Source organism: Condylura cristata, unplaced genomic scaffold (assembly GCF_000260355.1).
Source record: "Condylura cristata isolate star-nosed mole 26May11 unplaced genomic scaffold, ConCri1.0 scaffold00015, whole genome shotgun sequence".
Taxonomy (NCBI): Eukaryota; Metazoa; Chordata; class Mammalia; order Eulipotyphla; family Talpidae; genus Condylura; species Condylura cristata.
In genome coordinates, this window is record NW_004567116.1 from 33185199 (window position 1) to 33211130 (window position 25932).

The window sequence follows — 25932 nt, forward strand, 5'->3', positions numbered from 1 at the left end:
CTATTTTGTTTTTTACTACCATAAAATATACACATATCTGTTATAAAAAGTTAAAATTTATCAAAACTTATGAACACATAAATACAGTCCAGAGAAATGTAAAGATGCAGTATTAAATCTTAGTTGTATAAAATAGTACATAGCATTCCGTACTACTAAATTATTTATAGCAAGTTCTTGTTTCTAACTGTGGCAAACTCAAATGTTGGAAATGAATCTTGCTTCATGGGTAAAATTGATCTCTGGAGGTTTCTTAAGTATTTTTCATAATTTTTAGTATACAATTATTAAAAACATAGCACATAAAACATACGTGAATCAACTATGCGATCTGTAATACTTCCATCAACAGCAAGCTATTAGCTTTGGAGGAGGCAAAAGTTATATGTAGATTTTTAACCTGGTGAGAGGTTTCACACGGCTCCCTTCATTACAGATTCCTGGATTTCAACCCCTTTGGGCTAATGTCTGTGAAGTACCCACTGCCCCACCCCAAATCAGTCCCTGCAGCCAGAGACAGGCACCACAGAGCTGGTTTAGGCTCTTCCCAGAGCCCATCACTAGAAGGAGAGATGGGAGTTTTTCTAACTGGTTTAGGACATTGCTGGGGCTGGAAGTAAAATAAATTCTACCTCAAGCTCAGGGCTCCTGCATGGAAGGAGAGGATAGGAAATGAGCCACAGAATCCATGACAAAGCTATTTCCACCCTAGGTTGGGGGCCCAGGACACTTTTACTTCTTTCTATTCTAGCTCAGGTCTAATTACACACCCAGAAACCAGGACCAGACCCTTCAGAGACTCCTGAGCAAATTTCTGTTGGAAAGCTGGGCAAAGCCCCAAACTGTACAGGCTACAGACAGAGCTCAAGGCCTGTCTGCAAGCACAGAGGGCTTGACAGCCACAGTCTCCTTTGGTGTCGGGTCACACAGTCCTCCCTTGTCCGCCTCCCTCCAACACCCCTCCCTAATTCCTGAAATGCAAGTCAGTCCAATGACCTGGTGCTCCTCACCCTCTTGGGCTGATGCTGCCCGCTGCCCTTCCTGTAATTAACCCCAACTTTCTGAGCCTATGTCACCCAGTAAATGTGTTCATTTCCTGAGAGGACCTTGTTCCACCTTCTGCCTTAACTGGAATCTGACTGAGGACACGGCTTCCCTTGCTAAGCTCCCATGGGATACTAACTCCTTCCCATTACCTACTTACTGTGGGAAAAGCACGAGAGCTCAGCATCCTTCGTCCCCTCACAGACTCTCTGCTTCAAGGCTCTATTCCTTGGCATTCCCTGGCACCGACCTCCCAACATTCCCTAAGGACTTAGGTCTCTGACTCGCAGTCTTCCCAGGGAAAATATTACCATGACTTACAGTTTTGAACACATTCTACATCTTCAAGTTTCTGACTCCCTTATCTCCTGTGGCCTTTGCCCTTCTTACTGCTTGGGCCACTCATCCCCTTGGCCATACTTGTTATCACCGTTGAACCTTATCATCACCTAGAAGTGCTGCACACTCTGACAAAATCCCTTTCTCCAAACATAGACACCTACTGTCGCAGCCCTCCGCCCTTATCTCACTCCATCCTTGTCCCCTTATCCTTCCATCTTCTTCATCACATATTGCTGAGTAGTCATGGGGAAAATCCCACTCCCTTGTGAACTGATGCCAGGTCTCCAGTTTCAACCCCCCGGTGTCTGGATTCTCTCTCTACTACACCACCGAAACTGCTCTTTCCAATATCACCAGAGACGAAACCAGAGAAACACTAAGTCCTTATCTTACTAGCCCTCTCCTGTACAGGGGCTACTTCTTCATTCTTGAGATTCTCCTCTCCTGGGGCTACTGAGATACCACTCACTGCTGATTTTCTTCTCTCTCCCTGGCTGCTCTTTCTCCTGCTTCCTCCTTAGTCCACCCCTCCCCTGGCAGCTCTCTCACCATCAATCCCAAAAATGCTTCTGTTGCCAGGGTTCTGTCAGGACTTACTTTTACTCTCATTTTAAAAAATCTTCTTAGATTGTCTCACTCTCGCCCAAGATTTCAGTAACTATTTACATGCCAGTAATGCCCAAGTCTAAATCCTGGAGTTTGATGGATAGCTGATAGCCCTTTGGATAATTCCTCAGGGACCTTAGACTCATCATGTCCAACATTGAAGTTTCTACTCCCCTTTCTCTTCATGAAAATGCTACACCCTGTGTCAAATGGCAACTGTCTATATTACAACTGTCAGATGCTGTCTCTGCCCTGGACAGAAAAGGAAACCTGAACAGTACTCATTATTCAGCATGCATTACAATGTACCAAGCATTCCTTTTATTCAGCAAGTGAGTGAATGTTCACGTTAATTATAATCTTGTTTCCTTCTTAAAGTCCTGAGTTGCTCAACCATGAATTCTCCCACAGATGATTTTAAGAGGAAATACTATGCCTTGGCCAGCTGCCCGTCTTGGGTTGGCAGTTAACATGAGTCACCAGTATAGCCCAGGTCAGTGGGTGCTGTGCATTGGCCTGCATGTTTTCTTCATCACAGATAATAAATGTGAAAACAGGCTGAGTCACCTGTAAAGCTAAAAATAGATGTCCTCTGAGGTCACTCCAGTTTCTGGGTCTCACATCCTCTCCTGAACTGTGGACTCTCAGAGACAGGTACCAGGTCTCACATAAATAAACTGAAAGTTTCCTAGAAAGACAGAGGCCAGCTCTGGTTTTGGGGCTTGAGCTAAGGGCCCTGCATGCATCTAGGATGCAGAGAAATCTTCGGTCTGATGATAAACAGAACTCTAAATGATTTTAGTTAAACCTACTAGCTTGGTGTAAGAAACTAAGAAAAGGTGACAGGATAATTGAGAGTTTCCAATAGCAACTTGAGGAAATTGGAGGGAAGTTAAAGAAATGCAAGATAAAATTAATGTGTCTGGGCCCTCCCTGGTGGCACAATAGGTTAACGTGCAGCAGTGAAGCTGGCCAAAGCTGCCTCAGCGCTAGTGTCCTGGCCTGGGTGTGGCAGACCTCTTCTCCTGGCCCTCCTGCTGCCCCCCTCAGCAGTGTACTTTGTTGATCTGCCTCTTCTGTTCGCCGCTCTGCCTCTGGGGAATCCTCTCACCGCCCCAGCACTTCTGGCCTGTACCCCAGTTCTGTATGCATAAAATAAAATAATAAATCTTTTTTTAAATTAATGTTTCTGCCTTGGCCAGATATGACCAGAACCTGAGATGCAGTCTCTGGCTCCCTGGTTCTCTCTGCATGCCGGCTTCACCTTTCCCCACTGCCAGCTAGGCTTGTCAATGTGGCTACATACCAGTAGCCCCATGAGCCCTGGCCCCCAGCAGCGCCACTGGCTTGCAATCTCTCTGCTCAAAGGAGGTACTCTGGCCTGGGTCAGAGGCTGACTCTCATACCTTAGGTGAGTGGGCTGTGAAGAGATCTGGTTGGCCCTCTCGGTTCAAGTGTCTGCCTGGGATCAGTCAGCAATGCCAGGAGGCACTGCAGAGTCGCAGAGAACAGGCTCCTGCCCTTCAGCTGCTCTTCAGCACGCATGATACAAGGACAATTCCCAGGGTGGAAGGAAATGTTAGAATACAAGAATTAGTATTAGAGTTAGAATCATAGAATTAGAATATGTAGAACAATAGGACTTAATATGCCGTTGTTAAATATGTCATTTCAATCTTCCCCCCAAAACACAGTCAAATGACGGTAGCACTTTCCTCTTGCTAAATCTGTGTGCCAGAGAACATCAGGACATAGCTAAGCCCACTCTCCTTGTTTGCCCTTCCCTCTCAGGCCCCTCTCTGCACTCCTTCTGCTGCACTTCTAAGGCCTCAGCCTCTGACCACTCTCCTCTTTCCTAAACTGCCCGCAAAAGTGTCAATTCAGGGCTTCCCTGCTGGCTCAAGGGGTTAAGTCTCAGCACTATGAAGCTACCCACAGCCACTGCAGCACTAGTTCATCTGCCCAGCCAGGGAGATAACCCACATAGGACAGCAGACCTATCCTGCCAGCTGCTCCCCTCAGCAGAATATTTCAGTCAATACACCTATTCTGCTCTTTACTCTGTCTCTGGTGAATCTGCTCACCCTCCTCACCTCTGACCTGCCCCCGGCTCTTGAATGCATAAATAAATAAAAATTTTTAAAGGGTCAATTCACACGCTGCCCTCTGTATTTCCCTACCTCTCACCACCTAGAGTTGCTTTATTTTGTTTATTATACCCCAAAAGAGAGCCTTAAAAAGTCATTCCCCTAAAAAAGGGAAAATGTATGCAGAAATAAATCTCTGTGCAACCAAATTTCATAGAATGTGATCAAGAAGAGAGTGAAAAGGAAAAGAGTGAGGGAAAGAAGCATTCATGCTGCAGACTCTACAAATGGGCCTAAGTCCCTCTCCTTGGGACCCAGAATGCTGGGACCCAGAATATTGTCTGGCACCCCAGATGTGTGAGCCATTGTGACATATTAACCACATACCACTGACAGCCTGTGAGACAGTAACAGGGACTGTGTCACCTCCCACCCCCAAGCCATGCTTTTGCCTCTGGCTTGCAAATGAATTTGGTTTTCTGCTGACCCTTCTTACTTTTTAATTCTCAGCACTTGTTCGTTCACCCTCTGGTTCCTTTTGTGAAGCAAAAGCACTCTGCACCCTGCTCTAATTTATTCTTCATATTAAAACACCAAACCAAACCAAAAAAAAAACACCCAAAAACCCAAACCCAGCCTGTCTGGCAAACACCCCAGGTAGGTTCACACAGCAACAGCATGAGGACTGGACAGCAGATATGCACAGGTTCAGGAGGCAGCTTGCTTCTTCCTAGTCCTCGCTGGCACCAAAGAGTAAGAAAGGATAAACGCAGCTGCCATTACCAAGAAAGAAAAGGTTTCAGCTCCAAAGTACAGCCCGGCCCTCCCCCACTAGCCACCAGCCCCATGTCATCTGGGGACACTCAGCATTCAGGAACCAGGAGATAGGAAGGGGGGCAGAAATGCTGAAGTTTCCAGTGCAGAGACCCAGGGACGCTCTGGGCAGGGTAGATTTAGAGGGGCAGGAGAGAGTGCTAGAACTAACCTGATGAAGTAGCAGACAGTGGGGCCGATGATGGTAGGAGCAGCTACTCTGGGCCCTCGCCAGAAGATGAGACTCAGAAGAGACCTGAGTTGCCATGGTGATTGAAGTTCTCTTCTTTTCCTCCCAGAGTTGTTCCGGGGTCACCAAAGCCTCTGATGTACTTTTCTTTCACTTGTTCGTTCATCATTTTATTTTCAACTCTTCTCTGGCCAAGAATGAACAAAAATCCACATTTATCAGGAGATTCTCACAGACTTGAAACCCAGAAATGGAAAACATGAACGAGGGCAAAGTAAAACTGGATTCGCACAAAAGGGCTTGCTTCCCTTCCTCTAATGCAGAAGATATGTTCTCATCATTCTAACATGCCACAGAGTCTCATTTCTCTGGAAATTATTCATTCTATTCCCTCTACCTAAGAAACCCTTCTACCTTTTCCATTTAGCAAGCTCTTCTTTATTTCTCAAGACGTAGCTGAGGTGTTACATCTCCTGGGAAAAGCAACATCCACCACTTTATCCTCTGGATTGATGGTCCCATAGTAACCTAAGCATACTCTAAAAGATTTTACTATGGAGGATCAATTCTTTCTAATACCTCCACATAACTGCATGCAATAGAGAGGATTGTCATGTTTGTGTTTGTATTTCAGTCACTAGCACTAGCTAGTAACCCCTACTGCAGTGCAGTTTCTCCAGATACATGTTAATTGAAAATTTGTACCTGAAAACTAGACTTTGGTGTTAAATCACAAGGGAAGGGAGGCAGGGAGTGAGCAAATAGGGTGAAGGGGATAAGTTGATTCTTGGTGGATAGGAACTATGCTTTTGGAAGAAATGGTAAGATAGCAATACAGATGTAGAACTAAAAGGCTATATACCTGAAACCTATATATAATCATAAAACTATTACTTCAACAAAAATTTCAAAAGAAAAAGAAAATGAATCAAAAATACAATCAACAAGTAAATACATGCAATTCCACTCTCTATTTCAGGTCCTTCAATGTCAGAGCTAGGAGTCTATTTAGGAAGCACCTCTAAGTCCTCTGTATTTCCCAATTTTATTTGTTCCATCCCTCAGAATAAAGAGGTTTAAAGTACCACTTTTCCTTTCCTCAAATTCGTATGTCAAATATACACTGGAGACTCCTCACTGCCTTTTTTCATGTTTCTTTCTTCAGGAATAGCATCTTTGATATCTATAGCACTACGTCATGGCAGACAAGAATGCAAACTATAATTTGTAATGATTGTCCAACCTACCATGTTTGTTTAGTTGAAACGTGAGGTATCTAATTCTGTTCAACAGAGGTTAAATCCATAGGCAGAATTCTTTCAGGCACTGCATAAAATAGCCTCTAGAAAACTGGTGTCATTACCACAAGTGATCAGGAAAATGAAGACAGTTGGGAGGTGTTGAGGGGTCTGCTGCTTTCATACGCTAGTCTTGACACAGTAGGAGGCTCAATAAAGGAGTTAATCCAGGAATCCCAGGACACTGAAATACATTTCTCAGTCATACAGCAACTAGGATTTTTAAATCTTGGATTAGAATTCCAGTTTAGAGAAATACATGCACCAGTCAAGTGCAAGTAACAAACTTACTTCAAAGTAGCTTTGGCCAGGGAAAGGAATATACACAGACATGAAATCAAACCAAGATTGACTTTCAGACTTGATAATACTGTCAGATCCTACTCTCCTTTCTTAGTTCTGTGTTGGCTTATTCTCTTCTCTAGATAGGTTTTTCAGGCTGTGGAAATCTTGGTCTCACCATCTTTGCTAACATAGCAACTGGACCATCTGTAAAGGCCCAGGAAACAGTTCATTTTGGCCCAATCTGGATTATATCTATGCCCCTGTTTTTAAGGGAATGGTCTCCATTACTAGAAAGTTGGGGGAGCACAGGCTAGATCATTGGAAAAATCTTTGAAGGTCAGGTGACTTGCCTAATTTATATTGACTACAGATGTTTATAACTTTAAATATTTTCAAGTTTAATTTTTTCTGACTATAAAATAGTCACATTATTAAAAATATAGAAATTCAGGGAGGAAAGAGAAGTGGGAAATGTCCCATAACCTACCATCCTAAGGATAGTCATTGTTAACTTCCCTTGTTTTTATTTAATGTTTATATATTTAAATCCCTTCATACACTTTTACTTCCTGATTTTGTTCACATTAACATAACACATTCATTTCTCCAAGTTATAAAACTTCCTTGAAACATTCTTTTAAATAGTTCTTGGCACTCTCTCCAGAGTCAGAAAGGGACCATCAGATGGAAATCCTTCCCCTTTTTCCTACATTCTCCAAACACCTACAAACTTGTCTCATCCACATTCACTCTTCCTCTCTTCAAAATTCAGAGGATTTGCTATGAATTTGGCTAGTTCAAATACTTTAAGTTTGAACCTTGACACTTGTAACTTTATAATGAATTGGGTCTGTTTCTAAAGATTACTGTAAAATGGGAATTTTGTCAGATTTCATATGAAGATTAAATTACATTATATAACATCTTAGTATATGATGGTGATCAATAAATAGCAAAACAACAAAACCCAGTTTCCCTTTTGCTATAGCCCTTCTTTTTCAACCATATTTCCATCCACATTTCCATATCAACAATCATGAAAATGATATTTGCTGTTTACTCATGTCCCATTTATACCCAACTCAAGGTAGCCTGGCTTTTGCTCCCATTCTCCTAATACTGCTCACCAAAGGTTTCCTAACGAACTCTGGATACCTTCATGGAGCTTTGAGTCACTTACTACTTTTTTCTGTCACTGTTCAATTTCTCCTTCAAACTTCGGCTGCCATGATTTCCTTCCAGTTTTCCTGATTCTAGACTTCTTCTTATTCTCCTTTGCTGCTTGCACTGTCCTTTCACTAGTATTTGTAAACTTTCATGTATCTGGAAAAAACATTAACCTTTGCAGTGAAATCTGAGCTGAAATTCTGACTCTTGTATTTTCTAAATTGGTTTCCTAAGCTTTGAATTTATCTGATCTTCTGTAGTCTCATCTGCAAAAATATGACCCTTCTTCAGTACAATCATCCTGAATGGAGTCATTGTAGAATGAACTTTATTTCCCATCAGCATAATGGATTAGTAGGTCTTTATTAATTGAAATTCCAGGCCTGGAAACCCATTTCTTAGCATAAGAATGGGAAAACTCAAAACAAATATGTTCATCAAAATATTTATTAGTCCTATGAAAATAAACAATATAAACTATTATATAAGTGTTCCTTTGGGATATTTTTCTCTGTGACCTAGTCTGGTCAAGGTTTCCTAGACTCTTAGTTGAATGAAATTTGGACAGAATATGACATCTTTCCCGAGTACATACTCCAGACACATATCTAGTCTTTCTTACTTCAGACACCTCTGAAAATTAGGGGCATTGAAAGTATTTGTCATCTGTCACACAGACAAAAATTCAATGATGTTCAAATAAATGCCTCTTAAGACTTTTGAAAGTTAAATGTTGTGTTAGTTTGAATGTTTCACTCTTCCAGTTTCATAAAACCCTACTTGGGCTGAGCTGCTAAGAAATTTCTAACACAACCAAATTTACGAAACTTCTTGATCCACTTACCTTGCAATGTCAGTGTTTCAAGTATGTATTTTTCAGCTTTACAAGTGCTCTCACAATGTGAAATACGGCAGTTCTCCCTGAATTCCTAGGCTTATGATTTTCACAATATCCAAAATTTTCAAAATTCTTTTTGATTCGTCTTGCTGATTGCTTTAATTAGCCTTTAAATTTGCTTTGTAGAGATGAATTGTGGCTGGGAAGGGAGGTGAGTAGCAACTACTCTAATACCAAGAAGCTGCTGCTTAAGAATTAGGGAGACATCCTAAGGCTTTCACTAACTGTTGTCACTGTTTTATTTAAAAGCCATTATTTCTGAACCTCTAGAGCAAAGTTGAATGAAAAATCAAAGCTTGAAAACTGACTCTTCAGAGCTTCCCTGGTGGCATAAGGGGTTAAAACCAGCATTATGAAGCTACACACAGCCATTACAGCATGAGTTTGATCCCCAACCAGGGAGGTGACCCACATGGCACAGCAGACCTCTCCTGTCTCACCTGCTGCTCCTCTCAGCAGTGTATTTCAGTCCATCTGCCTATTCTGCTCCATACTCTCTGGAGAATCCACTCATCTCTCGCCCCCCCCCCCCCCCCCATCTCTGGCCTGTACCCATTCTAATACACATCTTTTTTTTTTTTTTTTTTTTAAGAAAATTGGCTCTTCTAAAGACATTGTTCACTACAACTACTCTTGGATTAAAATAAAGTTAAATAAAGTTTAGGCAAGGTTTCAAATTGTAGTCAACTGCAACTAGGTGACTCCTCCAGTGTTGCAGTATTAGCATTTGCCATTTTCCCCAATCCTGAAGTTATGGTACAAATTCTTATTCTGTTATAAAAACAGAAACTTAAATGTAGACTGCTCCCATTTAATGAAGTTCCTATCCCCTTTATTGCTATTCAGAGAAGACTCCTACTCCCTGCCCTTCTCACTCTTTCCCTGTGTGAATATAATGTTGGCTTTAAAATCGTCCTGAGTATCATCCCCCAAGTCCACTTTCTAATCTGCCACCATGGTCTCCCCATGATAAGGAATTGCGCTTTGAGCCATCACCATACCTTACAGAATCATTCCAACACAGCACTTCCCACATTCTGTCATTGTATGTTTACTTGGGACCCCTCTATTTTTTCCTGAAACCCTATAGCAATTTTTTTTTTTTTTTACTGGTCTACCAGTTAGCAGTAGAAGGCACTCAAATGTCTTGTGTTAAATATGAGCCAAATTATCAGTTGTTAGCTTCAGAATTCCCTTTGAATTATATTTTAAAATATTTTCAGATGAAATGCCAAAAAGTTACTGTGAAGTCTTGGTGAAAAACATGATTTTTTTTCTTTGAAGCTAGTACACTAGGAATATGCACCTTAATGACTTAGGGACTCTAACAATGATTTTCAGTTTTGTCATCAGTGGCTTCTGAAATGTGTTACCTGTTCCAGCTTATGCAACTTGTTAGCTTTCCTATTGCCCACACCCATCAGCTTTATAATTTAGCAACAATTCCTGTCAGACCTCTAAGTTGTGCTCAAGAGGCCATAGACTTAAAAGCAAAAATGCTTAAGCTTGTTAAAAATGTTTATAGCAGGAATAGACCACAGTCAAGAAAAAATATTTATCTACAACCAAAAAGCCTATCTTTATCTAAGGGCTTATTCTCTGGTTCTAATCTATATCAGAAAAAGACGGCACGTAGAATTAATACTGTTGAAATTTGCACTCTCAATTTCTAAAAGCCAGCCTAGTTTAGTGAGTTGAAACCCTCCCCACATTAAAGCTCTCTTCTGCACCTCAGCTCAAAATAAAGTTTGAGTCCTGTCTACTAAGCTTAATGATCTAAAGCTATTTTAAACAACTTATTACATTTCTACATCAGCTGTGTAATGTACAATGTGATATAGAAACATTAAATATTTATAATACCAAATAAAGACAACTCAAGATTAATAGGCAAATTTTTCTTGAATCCCGATTATGTAACTAATGTGGACTAAAAGCTCATCAGCAGATAACCAATGTTTTTCATAGTCTATCAGTAATGTGCCCTCTGTTTTAGTACGTTATATACATTATACTCTACATTTTTTTAATGTAGTGATAATGGAGATAATATAAAACAGGCACCACAAACTACGTTACACAATTAAGGTAAGCTCAGAGTGACTTTTAATATGCCAACCAGTATTAATAAAACACAAGTCAAACAGACAAGTGCCAACATGTTTTAAAACCAAAATTAATAGGAAAACAAACAATAGACAAATCCTACTTTTTTTTTCTTTTTTTACCAACATCTGTTAGCCAGTATTTTTGGTCAAATGGCCAATCACAGGTAAACTATTTTGGAAAAGCTTGGAATAGTCAGAAGTCATTCTGGCATTTCAAACAGCTATGTACAATATCGCCAAGATTAGTTTATATACACAAATATTGAACAGAAACTGGATAAGACATTTAAAAAACAAACTAACAATACAATCAAGTACAAAACTCAGGTGAAAAGAGGAAACATTTTTAAAAAGAGTCAAGAAAGGATATTATCAGAAATTACAAAACCAGTAATATTTATACTACATTAATACAGCATACCAAAGAGAGAAAGGTGCATCCTCCAATGCACTAGCTTCAAAGTTCAAAGGGGAAAAAGGGGCAAATAGCTGTCTCATCAAGAACAGCTATATATTTCACATAATTGTTTTCAAAAGAAAGCCTATTAACAACGATGATTGTTTAATGCTACAATTTTACAGCAAAGACAAAACTAAAATAGCAGCAAATTCACAAGGCAATACTTTCCACAGATTTCCATGGTTCATGCAATGCCTACAAAGTGCTCCCAGTTGGATATACAAGTATAATTCACAATTTAAAAAAAAGGAATATAAGATCGACACACACCGGTACATTAAAGGCTGGAAAATAGACTCTCTCAGCATTTCCCTTCCCAGGGGAGACTGTGTTTGTAATAAAGCCCTTGAGTCCTTTTTACAAGTCACTACAGGGAAAGATACCTTTTATTGTAATGCAACAGCAAACTATAAGCAGCACACCACCACAGTGGTTAACCCTGGAAAAGCTGGTGTATAACATCCAACAGCGACTGACATCCTAGAGGGACTGGTAAGACTAGATGAAAGCCAGGTAGAGTCATGGTCAAAATACAGCTTTCAACTGTAATTCACAAATAAAAGTCCTAAAAAGGTATTTCAGTAAAACTACTGACACCGATTGAGAATGTAATCGCAAACTGGATTGTAGCAGTGATTTCAACCTAGCTTCCTCTTGTCACAGTTTTTTAGGGGAGGTGGGAAATGAGTAGTTCAGTATATGGTAAGGCTGACAGATCGGTTCATTTTCTTTCCAATAAGTCGAGATGTTCTATTACTCTGGGTGGTGGACCTGGTAGCCATCCGGTCAGTGAAAAGCGCTCTTTCCTCAGCTGCAGCCTTTGCCATCTGGGCTTTCTTGAGTTCTCTAAGAATATAAAAACAAAACTTTTCACTACTGTGTCAATCCTAGGAAGGGATCCTAAAAATTCAAAAGCAAACTATTCTCTTCAGGTGGAGATCTTTGCATGCCATCATTATCCTTGAATGCAACTGAGGAAAGGAAAACTACAACATGAAAGTTGAGCTTCTATTCAAAAAACTTATGAAATTATTTTATTGTGTGCTTTTAGAACTAAAATAGCATATATACTTGGATACAATAAAAATGCTGGTAATGACTTTGGGTCTTTTTTTTTAAATGCACATAAGAAGGGGCATGTTGGGCAGGGGTACAGAGGATGAGAAGAATCACCAAAGACAGTAGGGTGCAGAACAGGCACTTTACTGAAATAATACACTGCTGAGGGGAGCAGCAGGTAAGACAGGAGAGGTCTCTGCCATATGGGGTTGAATAGCGCTGAGACTTGAACCCCTGTACCACCAGGGAGGCCTAACTTTGATCTTAAAAAACAATTTAAAATAAGCCACTAGCCCATATTGTGAAAAATACCTATCTACCCATCTACCTACCTACCTATCTATCTATCTATCTATCATATTTAAAAGAGATGAAAGGAGGGCCTCTTGGCACAAGAGAATCTCAGCACTATGAAAATATCAGCAGTTACTGCAGCAACAGTTCAATCCCCGATCAGGGAGCTAACCCATATATGGCACAGCAAACCTCTCTACCCATTGCTCCTCTCAGCAGAGTATTTCAGAAGATCTGCCCCATCTGTTATCTGGTGAATCCTCTCACCCTGCCACACCCCCACACCACAGGCCTACACCCCAGCATAAATGCATAATAAATAAAACAAATCTTAAAAAAAAAAAAGATTAAAGGAACATTTTACTTTGTATTTGTATGTATTAATGATGGCTACCAAACTAGCAGCAAATAAACCTTTCAATATTAGAAGATGGTTTATTAGTTTAGAATAAAAATGGTAGCAATAAAGAATATTAGAATTAGCATTCTAACCACCTTTCAAAAAATGTCAAAAGGTCAGTCAGATCAAATATGAGAATCATCTATTAGCCTAATCAAGAGTAACTTCATGAAATTAAGTAGAACAGAATACTGTAAGAAAAAAAAATTTTAATGGTGTAAGTTGGGGAGGAGGAAAATAATACAGGTTTACTTGGCTTTTGTTACAATATAAGTAAGAAGTAGACATTATCACCACTTGCACATACATATGTACTAATCATAAAACTTTTTAAGCCCATAATATCAAAGTTTAGAAACAACACAAATCTACAGGTCAAATACTAATTTAAGGCAGTAGTCTTTAAACTTTAACTGTGTAACATGTGACAACACTATATCCATAACTGAAAAAAAGGGTTACATTATCTATCATTAAAAGTTGAGAATATAAAAATTAAAAAAAAACCTCACTTACTTCTGCAAAAGTGAGTTTTTGAACTTTTCAGCATTTAATTCTATTCGTAATTGTTCTGCACTCTTTCTAGAAGCAGAAAGCAATACTGAATGCTTTATCAGTGCCATTGCTGAAGGCCTTCTCTCTGGATCTGGATGAATCATGATCTTAAAAAAGAGATGTAAAATTAAGGTAAAGACATGCAATTTTAACAAAATATTGAATCATGTCAATAAAGTGGTTCACATATAAAATGCTCACTTTTAGCAACTCTGTAAATTCTTGGGAAAGCACTTGTGGAATCCGAGGTAATCTACCCTGTCTGATTTCATGCCATTGGTCTCCATTTCTAGGAAGAGGTTCAGCACCAGCAGCACAAACCACTGTGAGGGCAAGGGCAAAAATATCCGCTTTTGGTAGATGGGTATAGTTCTGTAAAATTTAAAACAAAATTATAAGGGAATATAAAATGGTCAAAGTTAAGTAAGATTATACTTCAGTGCTAATTTAGGTAAGAAATCAGACTAAATTAGAATGTCCAAAGACACACTACAATTTGTTTAGTACCTGTAGTACATATCCAGAAATTAAACTAAACTTGGGTAAATCTTTTCTTAAATAAAAGTAATATGCACTCTGAGGTAAGGAATTTACATTTTTTAAAATGAATGTCTCCTTTTTATCATTAGTCCAGTTACATTCTAAGAAGAAACTCCTGTCCTTCTCAAGTAATTATATACATAGATATATAATATACATACACATATACATATTAAGACAAATATTCAAAGAAAGGGATCATGTATTTGTTCTACTTGTTCTATTTTCATTCAAAATGCTTATCAAGAAATACTGTCACTTTTTGAAATGGTACAGTTAAGTATACCATAATTTGCATGTTGCTAAATACTTATTAACACTGTTCTCATTTTGTTTGTATATGAATATTTCTGTAGGATATTCCTAGAAGTGAAACTTTATAAGAGTCAAAGGGTATGTGAGTTTATTTTGTTAAAGATTTATTTATTTATGCTTACAGAACTGGGATACAGGTTCAGGGCAGTGGTGAGAGGCTTCACCTGACACAGAGTGGGGAGTAGAACAGACAGATCTACAAAGTACACTGCTAAAGAGAGCAGCGGGCAGGTCAGGAGAGGTCTGCCGTGCCATGTGGGTCACCTCCAGGGAGGGGATCGAACTCATGCTGAAGTGGGTTTAGCTTCTTAGTGCTGTGCTTTAACCCACTGCGCCACCAAGGAGGACCCGGGTATGTGAGTTTAAATGTTGATAGATGTTTACATTCTGATCGCCAAAAAACACTATTCCATTTTAAAGTTCCATCTGCATAGTGTATGGAAACAATTCCTTTACCAAAACTGCACCACTGTTGAATACTGTAAATCTTTTCCTTTACTGAATTTTGTAAAACACTCCCAATTAAAGGTTTCTATTTCGTATTCCCATTCTAATAGTAATTAATTTAATATTTCAATACATCTGTATTTCTACTATTCTATCAATTGACAGGTATTACAGAGCCATTTGTGATTATTATTGAAGGAAGAAAGTTACCTCCTGCAAAACTTCATTTGCAAGAAAACGGCTATCACCCTCTTCAACCTGTGGGCTAGAAATCCTTGTTACATGCCCAAGATCACCTAGAAGTATTGAAAAAAATTAGTCAAGTGTTAAAACAGCCTCTCTAAAATATTTTAGGGTAATAATGTGGTTCTTTCTAACTTTTTTTTTAACTATCCAAAAGGTAGGTTAATTATAAAAGGAGAGCAAGAAATAAAGGACGTTTGCACGGACATAAGCAGGACTGATTTACTGAGAGGTCTGCATAGTCACAAGAAGGAAAAAGGGCAGCTGCCCTGCAGAGAAAAAATTGCCAACAAGGAGCACCTGCATAGGCACAGGTGGGCAGAAGGGCTCTTACCTATCTTAAACATAACTTTGTTGGATGACCAGTCATCTTCATCTCCTTCTTCAGAGGCAGCATTTGGGATTGAGGTGCGTGATATGAAAATATTACCTGTCAAACAATTATTTATGTAAGTCACACTAACAATTAGTAGTATAACCAAAATTCACAAATAAGGTGATACATTAGCATCATCCACAAAGTTGTTTTTTTTTTAATGTGTAGGAGAACTGTGGGCCAAGAATGGGGGGTAGGGGGGTCAATGGCTGGGGGAGAGGGGGTTGGTGAGGATTCACCAGATATACAATGGGGAGCACTAACAGGCAGATCTACTGAAATACACTGCTAAGGGGAGCAGAGGGCGAGATAAGGGAGGCCTGCTGCACCATATGTGGGTTAGCTCCCTGGCCGGAGATCAAATTCAGGTTATCAAACAGGCTGGATATTGTGATAGCATTGACACTTAACTCCTACACCACTGGGGAGACCCCATCCAGAAAGTTTTTTAAACTATAGATTATGTTTTATTTAAATTCAACTGCAAAGCACTTAAGGGTATGGGAAGTGGGACTATATTTTCTAGGAATATACTTTTTGGCCTACCACTGGTCCTTGAATGCTTGGAAATCACTGCATTAGACTCATGTTATTTACATACTGATCCTAGCAGTTTTTATTACTTAAAAACAATACAAAAGGCAGTAATTAGGAAGTTCACGATGCTGCCAAATTACAAGTTTTAATCTAATGGTATATAGCTAAAAGAACAAATCATTTAGCTAGTGAGTCTATCTCACCATATAACTTTTACATCCCAAAGTGGCTTTGTGGTTCACTATTTCCACTGTACAAAAAGTATTTTCTTCTTCAAATTCAGGCAAGCTCATGATTAACCTGAATTTAGGTTTAACATTTCATTTTAATAATTTTATCAATATAGTATTGAATTTTAAAATATAATCACTGGAGTCACCTTCCAGTTTCACTTTATAGGAAGAATTTGTATATTTAAATTGTATATTATATGGTAGAATTTGTATATTTAAAATTTTTTATCTTCATGTGCCTTAGTATTTTCAACTTTTCTACTTACAATTTTAAGGGTCTAATGGGCCCTCCCTGGTGGCACAGCACTATGAAGTGATCCACATCCACAGCCACTGCAGCATGAGTTTGATTTCCGGCCAGGGGGGTGACCCACATTGTGTGGCAGACCTCTCCTGACCCACCTGCTGCCCTCCTCAGCAGTGTATTTCAGTCTGCTCTGCTCTGATGAACCCTCTCACCTCCCACCTCTGGCCTGTAACCCCAGGTCTTGTGTGAATAAATAAATATTTATTTGTTTAAAAGAGCTATTTGATTTTTTTAAAGATTTATTTATTTATTCATACAGAACTGGGGTACAAGCTAGAGGTGTAGAGGCGGTGAGAGGTTTCACCAGAGACACAGTGGGGAGCAGAACAGCAGACAGACAAAACACACTGCTGAGGGGAACGGTGGGCAGGTCAGGAGAGGTCTGCTGCGCCATGTGGCAGGATAGAACTCGCACTGATGTAGCTGCCACCACCTTGCAGTGCTGCATCCTAACCTGTTGCACCACCAGGGAGGGCCCAATAAATATTTTTTTAAAAAGAAAAACAATGTAAGGATCTATTATGCCTGAAACTTAATGTAAGATTTCAGAGCAGGCTAACCATATAATTCATGTTTACTGCATTCATTTTTACTGCTATCAGTCTAAACCTATCTTTTCCTTTTTGAAAATAAATTTAGTAGTACATTAACATCCAAATTCTTCTAACAACGAATAGAATTAAATGTGTAACGTGATTTTAAAAACTCATTAAAATCAACTTAAGAACACCTATCCAACAATGTTTGACTTGAATCCATGAACCTTTTTATACGAAATACAGGTTTCTTCGCTATATTTAGGATGCAAGACACCAACTGTTAAATGATGCAAGACACCAAGTGGTCAAACCCAGAGGGGAAAACATCTTGCAAGACAAACCTTTATCGTTTTTGAAGTAGGGGAAGGGTAAAACCTAAAAAAATAGATAGATAGATAGATAGATAGATAGATAGATAGATAGATAGATAGATAGATAGATAGATAGATAGATGTAACTAGATGTAAGGCAGATGGTTCTGAATAAGACACTATTCTGAAAAAATCAACAACTGACTTGGGCCAACTTGTCAAAATTGTAATATGGTGTCTCTATTAAATGAGATGTCAGTTTACCGATGGAAAAGTAGCAATAGTTGACTTCAAAAGTTATAAATGAAAGAGATTTCACTGTACTAAATTGTTATTATAGGATTCACTTGCAATCCTTTTTTAAATGCAGAATAATTTCAATTCAAATGCCATTTTATTTTCTGAATACAGTACATCTTCATATTTTACAGGCTAGAAATATCACTAATTCTGTAATAAACCTTTGTTCCAATTTAAGCAAAAATTTTATAATGCTACATCTTTATTAGTACCAATGTTCCTTCCATTAGAAATCTTATTAAACTCTTTGTAAGCCTTTGAAAGAACATTTGGAGGTTGTTCTGAGCCACAGTATGTAATCTACTATAGCCATTTTATATAAATCAAACCAAAAGTTTTTAGCTAAAAAGCAATCTAGCTGTAAAGAGGAAAAATAAGGGCCCTCCCTGGTGGCGCAGCAGGTTAAAGCACAGCACTAAAAAGCTAAAGCCACTTCAGTACAAGTTCGATCCCCGCCCGGCCCCGAGGTGATTCACATGGCGAAGCAGACCTCTCCTGACCAGCCTGCTGCTCCCCTCAGCAGTGTACTCCGTCAGTTGGCCTGTTCTGCTCCCCACTCTGTCTCTGGTGAATCCTCTCACCACCCTGCACCTCTGTCCTGAACCCCAGTTCTGTATGAATAAATAAATAAATCTTTAAAAAAATAAGAGGAAAAATAAAACCACTATATTCCTGTATTTTCCAGTCCTGACTCACTTGTAGTATTTATGGAGTTATAAGCTTAATCTATCACTATTTTCCCTGAGTTATCCAGTTTTACTATTTCATTTATAAACTTGAAATACCACATTTGTGGAACACAATTTATAAAACATTTTCAAATTTCTCATTTTACTCCAAATGCTACCATGTTAGCAGCACTAACACTATGATCTAGTACAAAAGAGTTCTGACTTCCCATTACCAAGCATGAGATTATGTGGGATCCATAAGATGCAGCAAAATTTTTTTTAGCTTTTAATAAAAATGAATTTATAATTTCATATAACAAAATACATACAAAGATCTTGGAAAACTAACAGTGAAAAAAGAGGAAGATTTCTGTTTTCATATTGTTTCAGTGAAGTAATATATTCTCTATAAGTCTAAAGAATCCAGATCAGATGATCTATAATACTTACTAGGTTTTATATCCATGTGAACCAAAGACATTGAATGAATATACCTCAAGCCCCGGCCAACTTGCAAAAGGAGATCCTTCAACTCTACTTCTGTAAAGTAACTCATACTCCTGTAGTTTTCACTTATGGCATCAGCTAGACTTCCACCTAACAAACATAAGAAAATTAGCATTTCCTTCTTTCTGAAACATTCTGGTTTTTCCTCAACAACCACAGACTCAAAGGAGAAAGTGACATTTTATAGGACCTATTACCTTCAAGCTTCTTATAAATAAAAATTCTATTATTTTCAATAGGTTGGTAATATCCTCAACAAGGGCACAAAATACAATGTAAAGTTTCTATCTCATTCACATACCCTAGCAACCCATTGGATTTAATTTCCCAAAGTAAACCAGTATTAGTAGTTTCTTACTTATTCTTTTTAATGTTTTTACACAAATGTAACTACTTTCATTATATTCTAGATTGCTTCTTACCAATATACAAAGACTAACCTTTTGTCTCTCTAGAATTTCATAATACAGCTGAGTGATAATTAAAACCAGTCTCCTAAATAGATGTTTTAAAATAATTTCCAACCTTCTGTTACTACATATTCTGTCTAAGAAATAATTCTGACCACACTAGTCAAATAAATTTGACCACACTGGTGGTCTCACATATATTTAGAATATCTCCTAGAAACAAATTGCTGGGTCAAAGAGTATGTACAATGTAATAACATACACAAGGTAGTATATAATGCTATGTACACAAAGAATACATTTCTATAGATGAGAGAGTCATTCTGTCTTTCTGCAAGAGTTTTTAAGATGGTATTTACACCGTTCAGAGCCAAGACCTGATTATCTTTGAAAGTCCACCAAAAAAGTAAGTGTGCTTAGTTTCTAGTGACCAGACTTAGCATGTACCATAGGTGAATATGGGGTTTTAGAAGACAAAAGTGGGGCAAGATGTACACACTGCCCACTCCCAGGGAAGGTTATGTCAATATATACTTCGTTCCACCATTGATGTATGCAAATACCTGTTTTCCCATACCCTTATCAACAAGCTATACATTTTCTAAGTTAAAAACCAGTATCTTACTATAGTTTTAATTTTACTGCTCTTGCTATGAGAAAGATCATAACTTGTTTTCATAGATTTGTTTCTATTTTTTAAAACTTCATATGTTTATATTTTATCTCAGAATAAACAAGTTATTTAGAACAAAAACCTCTTAAAGCTTAATTAAGAATCCAGGATCATCAGGAAGGTTAAGGAAACATTAATCAGGAAAAAGGTCCTACAATTAGAGCAAGATGGAAAAACAAAATGTCAAAGGTGTTATTAAAATTAAAAATAAATTATAGACCTGAGTGTCTTACAATTAGCTTGTTCTCCATACTTGGACAATTCTTGAATTGTGGGAAAATGGATTTTTTTTTTCTCTATAAGGGATCAAGTCAATAAACCTATCAGACAAATCCTAGATCAAGTTAGGAAGGAAAAATTAGGTTGCTTTTTAATGGGTCTGGCCACTTTAGCTGGCTCAGTTCCTTCTACTTCATTGCTGGAAGGGCAAGAGAAGTGAGAATAGCAAAACACTCATTCAGGTTCTCTTTTCTTACCCATTAACATTTTTCTACACTGGTTAATTGAAGATAGAAATTGCAGTCTAACACCAACTAAAACAAAATGTTTAAAATGCAAATGACTTTGAGATAATATAGAAACTCAGTCTCCTGATAAAGGATGTCAGTTACTCTAAGTGCACAAATGAATGATAACAGAATTCTCTCCCTGGGAAATTGGAAAAGGATTTGAAGATCTGGCCTATTAGATTATTTAAAGCTTTTTGTAGAGAGATAGTGGTCGAGGAAAACAAAAGAAGGAAAGGCATACAAATCTATCAAGAAAATCATATCCATTTCATCTATGTAGAATAATCATATAGAGAAGTAGTTCTGCTTCACACATCTATTTTTAAATAGCATTAGTATTTCTAAACAGTAAGTGTTTTATAGAGCTCCAAAATAATTGTTTCCAAAAGAATAACTGATGATCTATTTTATGGGAAGACTTTGAAATCTGAAAGGGCAGCAAGACAACTCCTCCACACTTTCTAGCCAAGAGTTTTCTCAAGCTCATTTGAATTACGTAGCCATATTAATTTGTAGGTTGTTACAAATTTGTGCCCACTGAACTGCTAATGAAATACTGTTAAGAGAACCAGTTACATCAACAAGGTGATATGAAGAAAAACGAAAAGGGAGATGGTTCAAGGGAATAAAGAACGAAGACATCATGATCCAGCTCTACTATAAACAATGCAGAAATTAAAATATGAAAAGTTCAAAATCAGAATAGCCCATGGGACATAGGAGGCAGCTACATGAATGGCATGAACAGAAACATTTCATGAGATTTGTTCATGGTTTTTGAGTATGAAAAGCCTGAATCCACCACTATACCACTATGAAATGATTAGTCTTGTTTCTGGGGAAAAAAATAAGAATTAACAAAAGCAAATCTCTACTATGTCCTGTCAAGAGTTCATTAAATTCTAATATTCACAGAAGACATACCAAAATAGAAATCTCTGGGGTAGACAAAATTTGGATATTTAATAATAGATCCCTGTAAGGATCAGAATTGAGACCAGGGTTTTGGTAAAGGGTTCATGAAAAAGAAAGGATGAATTGGCTCTTAAAGGACTTGCTGAAATTAAAAGCTATCCAAGTGGTCCAACGTTTATCCTTTATACAAGTGTTTTGAGAGAAAAGGGGTACCAGTCTAGAGAACTAAAAAAGAGCATAACTTAACAGAAAAGTTCTAGTGGTAAGTTTGTACAGACAGGAAAGGGGACAAGATTAGAGACTGCCTTAAACAAACGAAAGTTTAGTTCAATGGACAGCCACTGTCATTTATTAGTCAGTTTCAGCAGCCCAAAAAAGGAAATGGATAGGGAAGACTAGATGCAGGAAAACTGTTAACTACAATAGCCCACATATACACAATGCTTGATACTAGGGATATTAAAATATACATGGCAAAGTCACTGTCCTCTCAAGTTTAAGTGACAGACACATAAAATAATGAGCACAGACTTTCAATCTTAACATTCAGGTAGCTTTTACTCGTACTTGAAATTGATGTTAGGCTTCTCATTTTTAAATTTATAATAGATACAAAAAGACGGTTTTGACGCAAGACATCAAATAAAAGCAAGTTTTCCTTGACTTGTCATTTTCCCATACTCATAAGTTTACAAAGGAATAATCATATTACTTACCATTACAATATTCATTCTGTATAAGCATATGATCATCTTCTGCCCATGCAGAGAAATAACGAACTACATGAGAATGTTGTCCAAGCACTGCATGAGCATATACTTCTCTCAAAGCATTCTGCCTAGGAGAAATTTTAGATTGAGACTGGTAAATCATTTTAGTTTACATTTAAACTGAACTAATTTATCTGAAACTTTATAAAAGACACTTGACTTCTGTAGCTATCATTCAGTTGAACAATTTAAGAGAAGGTTAAGCCTATATACCAGATTTTCCCAAAGGCATTCTCCACTAAAGAAGAATGCCAGGGCCCTCCCTGGTGGCGCAGCAGGTTAAAGCACTGCACTGAGAAGCTAAAGCCACTTCCGCATGAGTTCGATTCCCACCTGCCTGGGAAGTGACCACATGGTGCGGCAGACCTCTCTGACCCGCCCGCTGCTCCCCTCAGCAGTGTACTTCGTTGATCTGCCTGTTCTGCTCCCCACTCTGTCTCTGGTGAAGCCTCTCACCGCCCCTGAGCCTCTGGCCTGTACCCCAGTTCTGTACATGAACAAATAAATAAATAAATCTTTAAAAAAAAAAGAAGAATGCCAGTTAGGAAGATGGTTTTGTTGGCCCTAGAACTCAAAAAAGATGAAGCTCCATTTTACTAAGAGTTCAAGAATGCTAGTAGAAATAAGAAACTTATGTTAGACTACTCATTATTTTACCAAGGTCAATAAGAACTGATGGGCACAAAATTAAAAGTATATAATTGCAATTTCTCAAAAGCCAGAGAATTTCAGTCCCTGATCACCTAAATAGGCCATTGGTGATTCTAATACCAAAGAGAATAGTAAAAGACATAATTTTTAATACATACTCATCAACAGAGCCGGCCAACGGCTTTTTTGATCGCTTAATGGCATAAATGCATCCATCCAGCCTCTTCACACACTTAAAAACAGAACCAAATTCTCCAGAACCAATTTTCTCTAGCTCATGAAATTCTGTTGTATACCGTGACTTCATATTGCTTTCAGTAATTGTAATTCTCTGTAATAAAAAATATATCCATATGTATAAAAACAAAGATGAAATTTTTTGCTATGGGGATAAATAACACTGTGAAATTGAAAATCATTTTATGTTATAATATTTATTGAGCATGTACATATGGTAATATGTTAAGAGGCAGAAAATAAAATTTCATAAACAAAAAGGTATTTACTTTAGCAGGTCTTGTTTCATCTTCAAATTCATAATCACTGGCTTCCATGTCTTCACTGGAACTGAAAAATACGTATTTTCCATCAACATATCTGAGATCCAAAACATTATCTAATAAGTGTACAGTATAGTGGAACATTAATGAATGAAAACACAAAGGAAATCATTTAATTTTGTAATCAGTAAATACAGAACAGCTGATAAAATGTCCTGCTGAAATAACCAGAGGCCTACACCACCAAACCAATCAAATTTAAAGCCTTTTGTTTTGAGTCAGAAAATAAGCTTTATTGTAGATGACAGTACACACCCAGTAAAGAATGTGTGCCTGACTCATTTCTGACCAGTAGATTTTCAACAAGCTATCTAGGCTTTCTGTTCCTTCCTTGTTCACTCCACTCCTTTCCACACACAATAGCTATTTTCTACCAATTTCTTCTGAGAATTCTGAAAATAAATTATGATGAGACTATCAAACCATTCTTGGGGGGTGAGGGAAGCAAATTGTTGAGTAACAAATAACTTACTCATTCCAATATGTTCTCTTTCTTCTACGGCACTGTCCTGAGGAATGAAGTAACAAAGAATCTGGAGTAAAAGGATTAATATTCACTTGAGGAGTCTGTCGCATATCAAATTCCCTTTTTCCTGATTTTTCTGTATCCATGAATAGAGAAGCACCTCGGAGTTTAACAGAACTAGAATCCAGTCCTCGAGCTTTGGAGAGCAAACTCTGGAAGAAAAATACTGGTTTTAGGAACCAAGTCCTATACACAGTCTTCTCAATTTAATCTTCAGAAAGCTTTTCACATGGCTGTATATGTAGATCAAGGCAACACATGAGCATTTTTTCAAGCAAAATAAATAGATGTTAATTTAGGAGCCTGAAGCTGGATATTTATAAACATCTTTTCCAAAAAAATAAATTGCAAAATAGGTCTTTAACCCAAAAGGACTGTAAGTGCTGATGAAAATTAAATTTATCCGATAGGCTAAAACTTAACCCTTTCAATCTATCTAAAAATAGTATGCAGCCAGAGTCCCATAAAAGTCCCCCCACCTCGGAATGGGATCAAAAATGGGGGGAGGGGGAAGTGCTCTGGATTATGGTGATGGCACACGCGTGATTTTATGGTGATGGGAAGCCCACGGGGATTACAACTGAGATGGAAAAAGGCACAAAATGATGCAAAAACAAACTATTATATTAAAAACAACACAGTAAAAAAAAGTCCCCCCACCCTATCCAAATTGGGCTTTAAAGGAAGGTCACCTCCGCCAGACTCCTCCCCTCACTTCCAGAGGGATGCTGCCTTGGCCAAGTCGGCTAATACACAGTAAAGCTCAAAAGCCACCCATCTCCAGAAATTTATCACTAACGGTACTGAAACTGATCCATTTTTAAAAGGCTTATTATATAAATATTTGTCTTAGGTTAATTATTTTAGTTTCAAGTAATTTGCTGTTACTTCTAAAGTTCTGGAAGTAGTAATAATCCGCATTCTCTCTTGCCCCTGAGGTACTGAATACCTCCTTAAAATATGTTACCAACCGTGTGAAAGTATAAGGGGCCAAGTGACACCTTCAGTGCTGGGGTTTTTAACAGCTGGAAGTTCCTCATCGTGAGAGTTTGGCTGACCCAACGTGGGCGCAGCAGGCTTAAAGGTGTAAGTAAGCAAGTGCTTACCCAATTGTTACGTCCGGAAAGAGGTTTAAATGCTACCCTTAGGTATGACTCTTTTTTAGGCTATAAATGCTAGACCGGCCTTTCCTCTCAAGTTGACGGGCAGGATCCCCATCCATACCGCAAACTTTCCCCCCCCCAAAAGACCACAAGACACTAAACGATGAGCACATGAAAAAAAAATGTAGCCCAATTCCCTTGTGTGCCGCCCAAATTATAGGGCCGACCACAGCGTTTAAAAGGCACCATATGGCTGCAGCGCTCGGGAGTGTCAAGTGGCCGGGCCAGCACCGCGCCAGCCAGCTCCCAATCAGGTGATCGGTGGTGCCACACTCGCCAGGGCGGCCCCGACTCGGCGGGCATTAGAGCATCAGCCACCTGGACGGCGCCCTTTGAAAGATGAAGAAGTTCCAGGCGAGGCCCATTGTTCAGTTACATAATCTTAACGGACAACTTCTGGGCAGGGCCAAAAAGAGGGGCTGCCAACTTTTCGGTCGCCGCGCAGGAGCAAGCAGGGTGCGGCCGGGCGGTTATGTAACCGAACCCGGGCAGCGCCGCGGCCTTTTTAAAAGGCTCGGCCAGCGCGGTCTCGGGGCCCCGCGTCCTCTCACCTTGGGGGTGTGCGGGGTGTCGAAGAGGCGCAGTTTGCGAAAGGTCTTGTGCGGAGGGGTGCCCGGGTGGTCGGGCAGCGGCGAGCAGGGGCCCTCGCCCGCCCGGCGCGCCCCGCAGCTGCGCGGGGACGTGTCCCCCGGGCCGCCGCAGCGCACCGGCGAGAACGAGCTGCCCAGGAAGTAGGCGGCCGCCGGCGACTTGACCGGCGACGAGGAGCCGAAGCCCTCCTCCTCCCACGAGTCGCCCTCCGCCCCGCCGCCGGCCGCGTCCG

The 25932-nt window shown here is 39.0% G+C and overlaps 1 protein-coding gene across 1 annotated transcript in view; it reads right to left on the bottom strand.

Moving 5' to 3' along the window:
* Nucleotides 1-10809: 10809 nt before the first annotated feature.
* WEE1 (WEE1 G2 checkpoint kinase) overlaps nt 10810-25932 on the bottom strand; it is a 16182-nt gene continuing 1059 nt past the window's right edge. The window contains exons 2-12 of the mRNA XM_004683054.2: nt 25661-25931; nt 23893-24098; nt 23367-23427; nt 23019-23191; nt 22156-22277; nt 18876-19022; nt 15486-15581; nt 15119-15204; nt 13808-13978; nt 13568-13713; nt 10810-12144 (exon numbers count right to left, since the gene is read on the bottom strand). Coding sequence (XP_004683111.2) covers nt 11991-12144; nt 13568-13713; nt 13808-13978; nt 15119-15204; nt 15486-15581; nt 18876-19022; nt 22156-22277; nt 23019-23191; nt 23367-23427; nt 23893-24098; nt 25661-25931 — 1633 coding nt within the window. The 3' untranslated portion in view covers nt 10810-11990. The remainder of the gene's footprint in view (nt 12145-13567; nt 13714-13807; nt 13979-15118; nt 15205-15485; nt 15582-18875; nt 19023-22155; nt 22278-23018; nt 23192-23366; nt 23428-23892; nt 24099-25660; nt 25932) is intronic.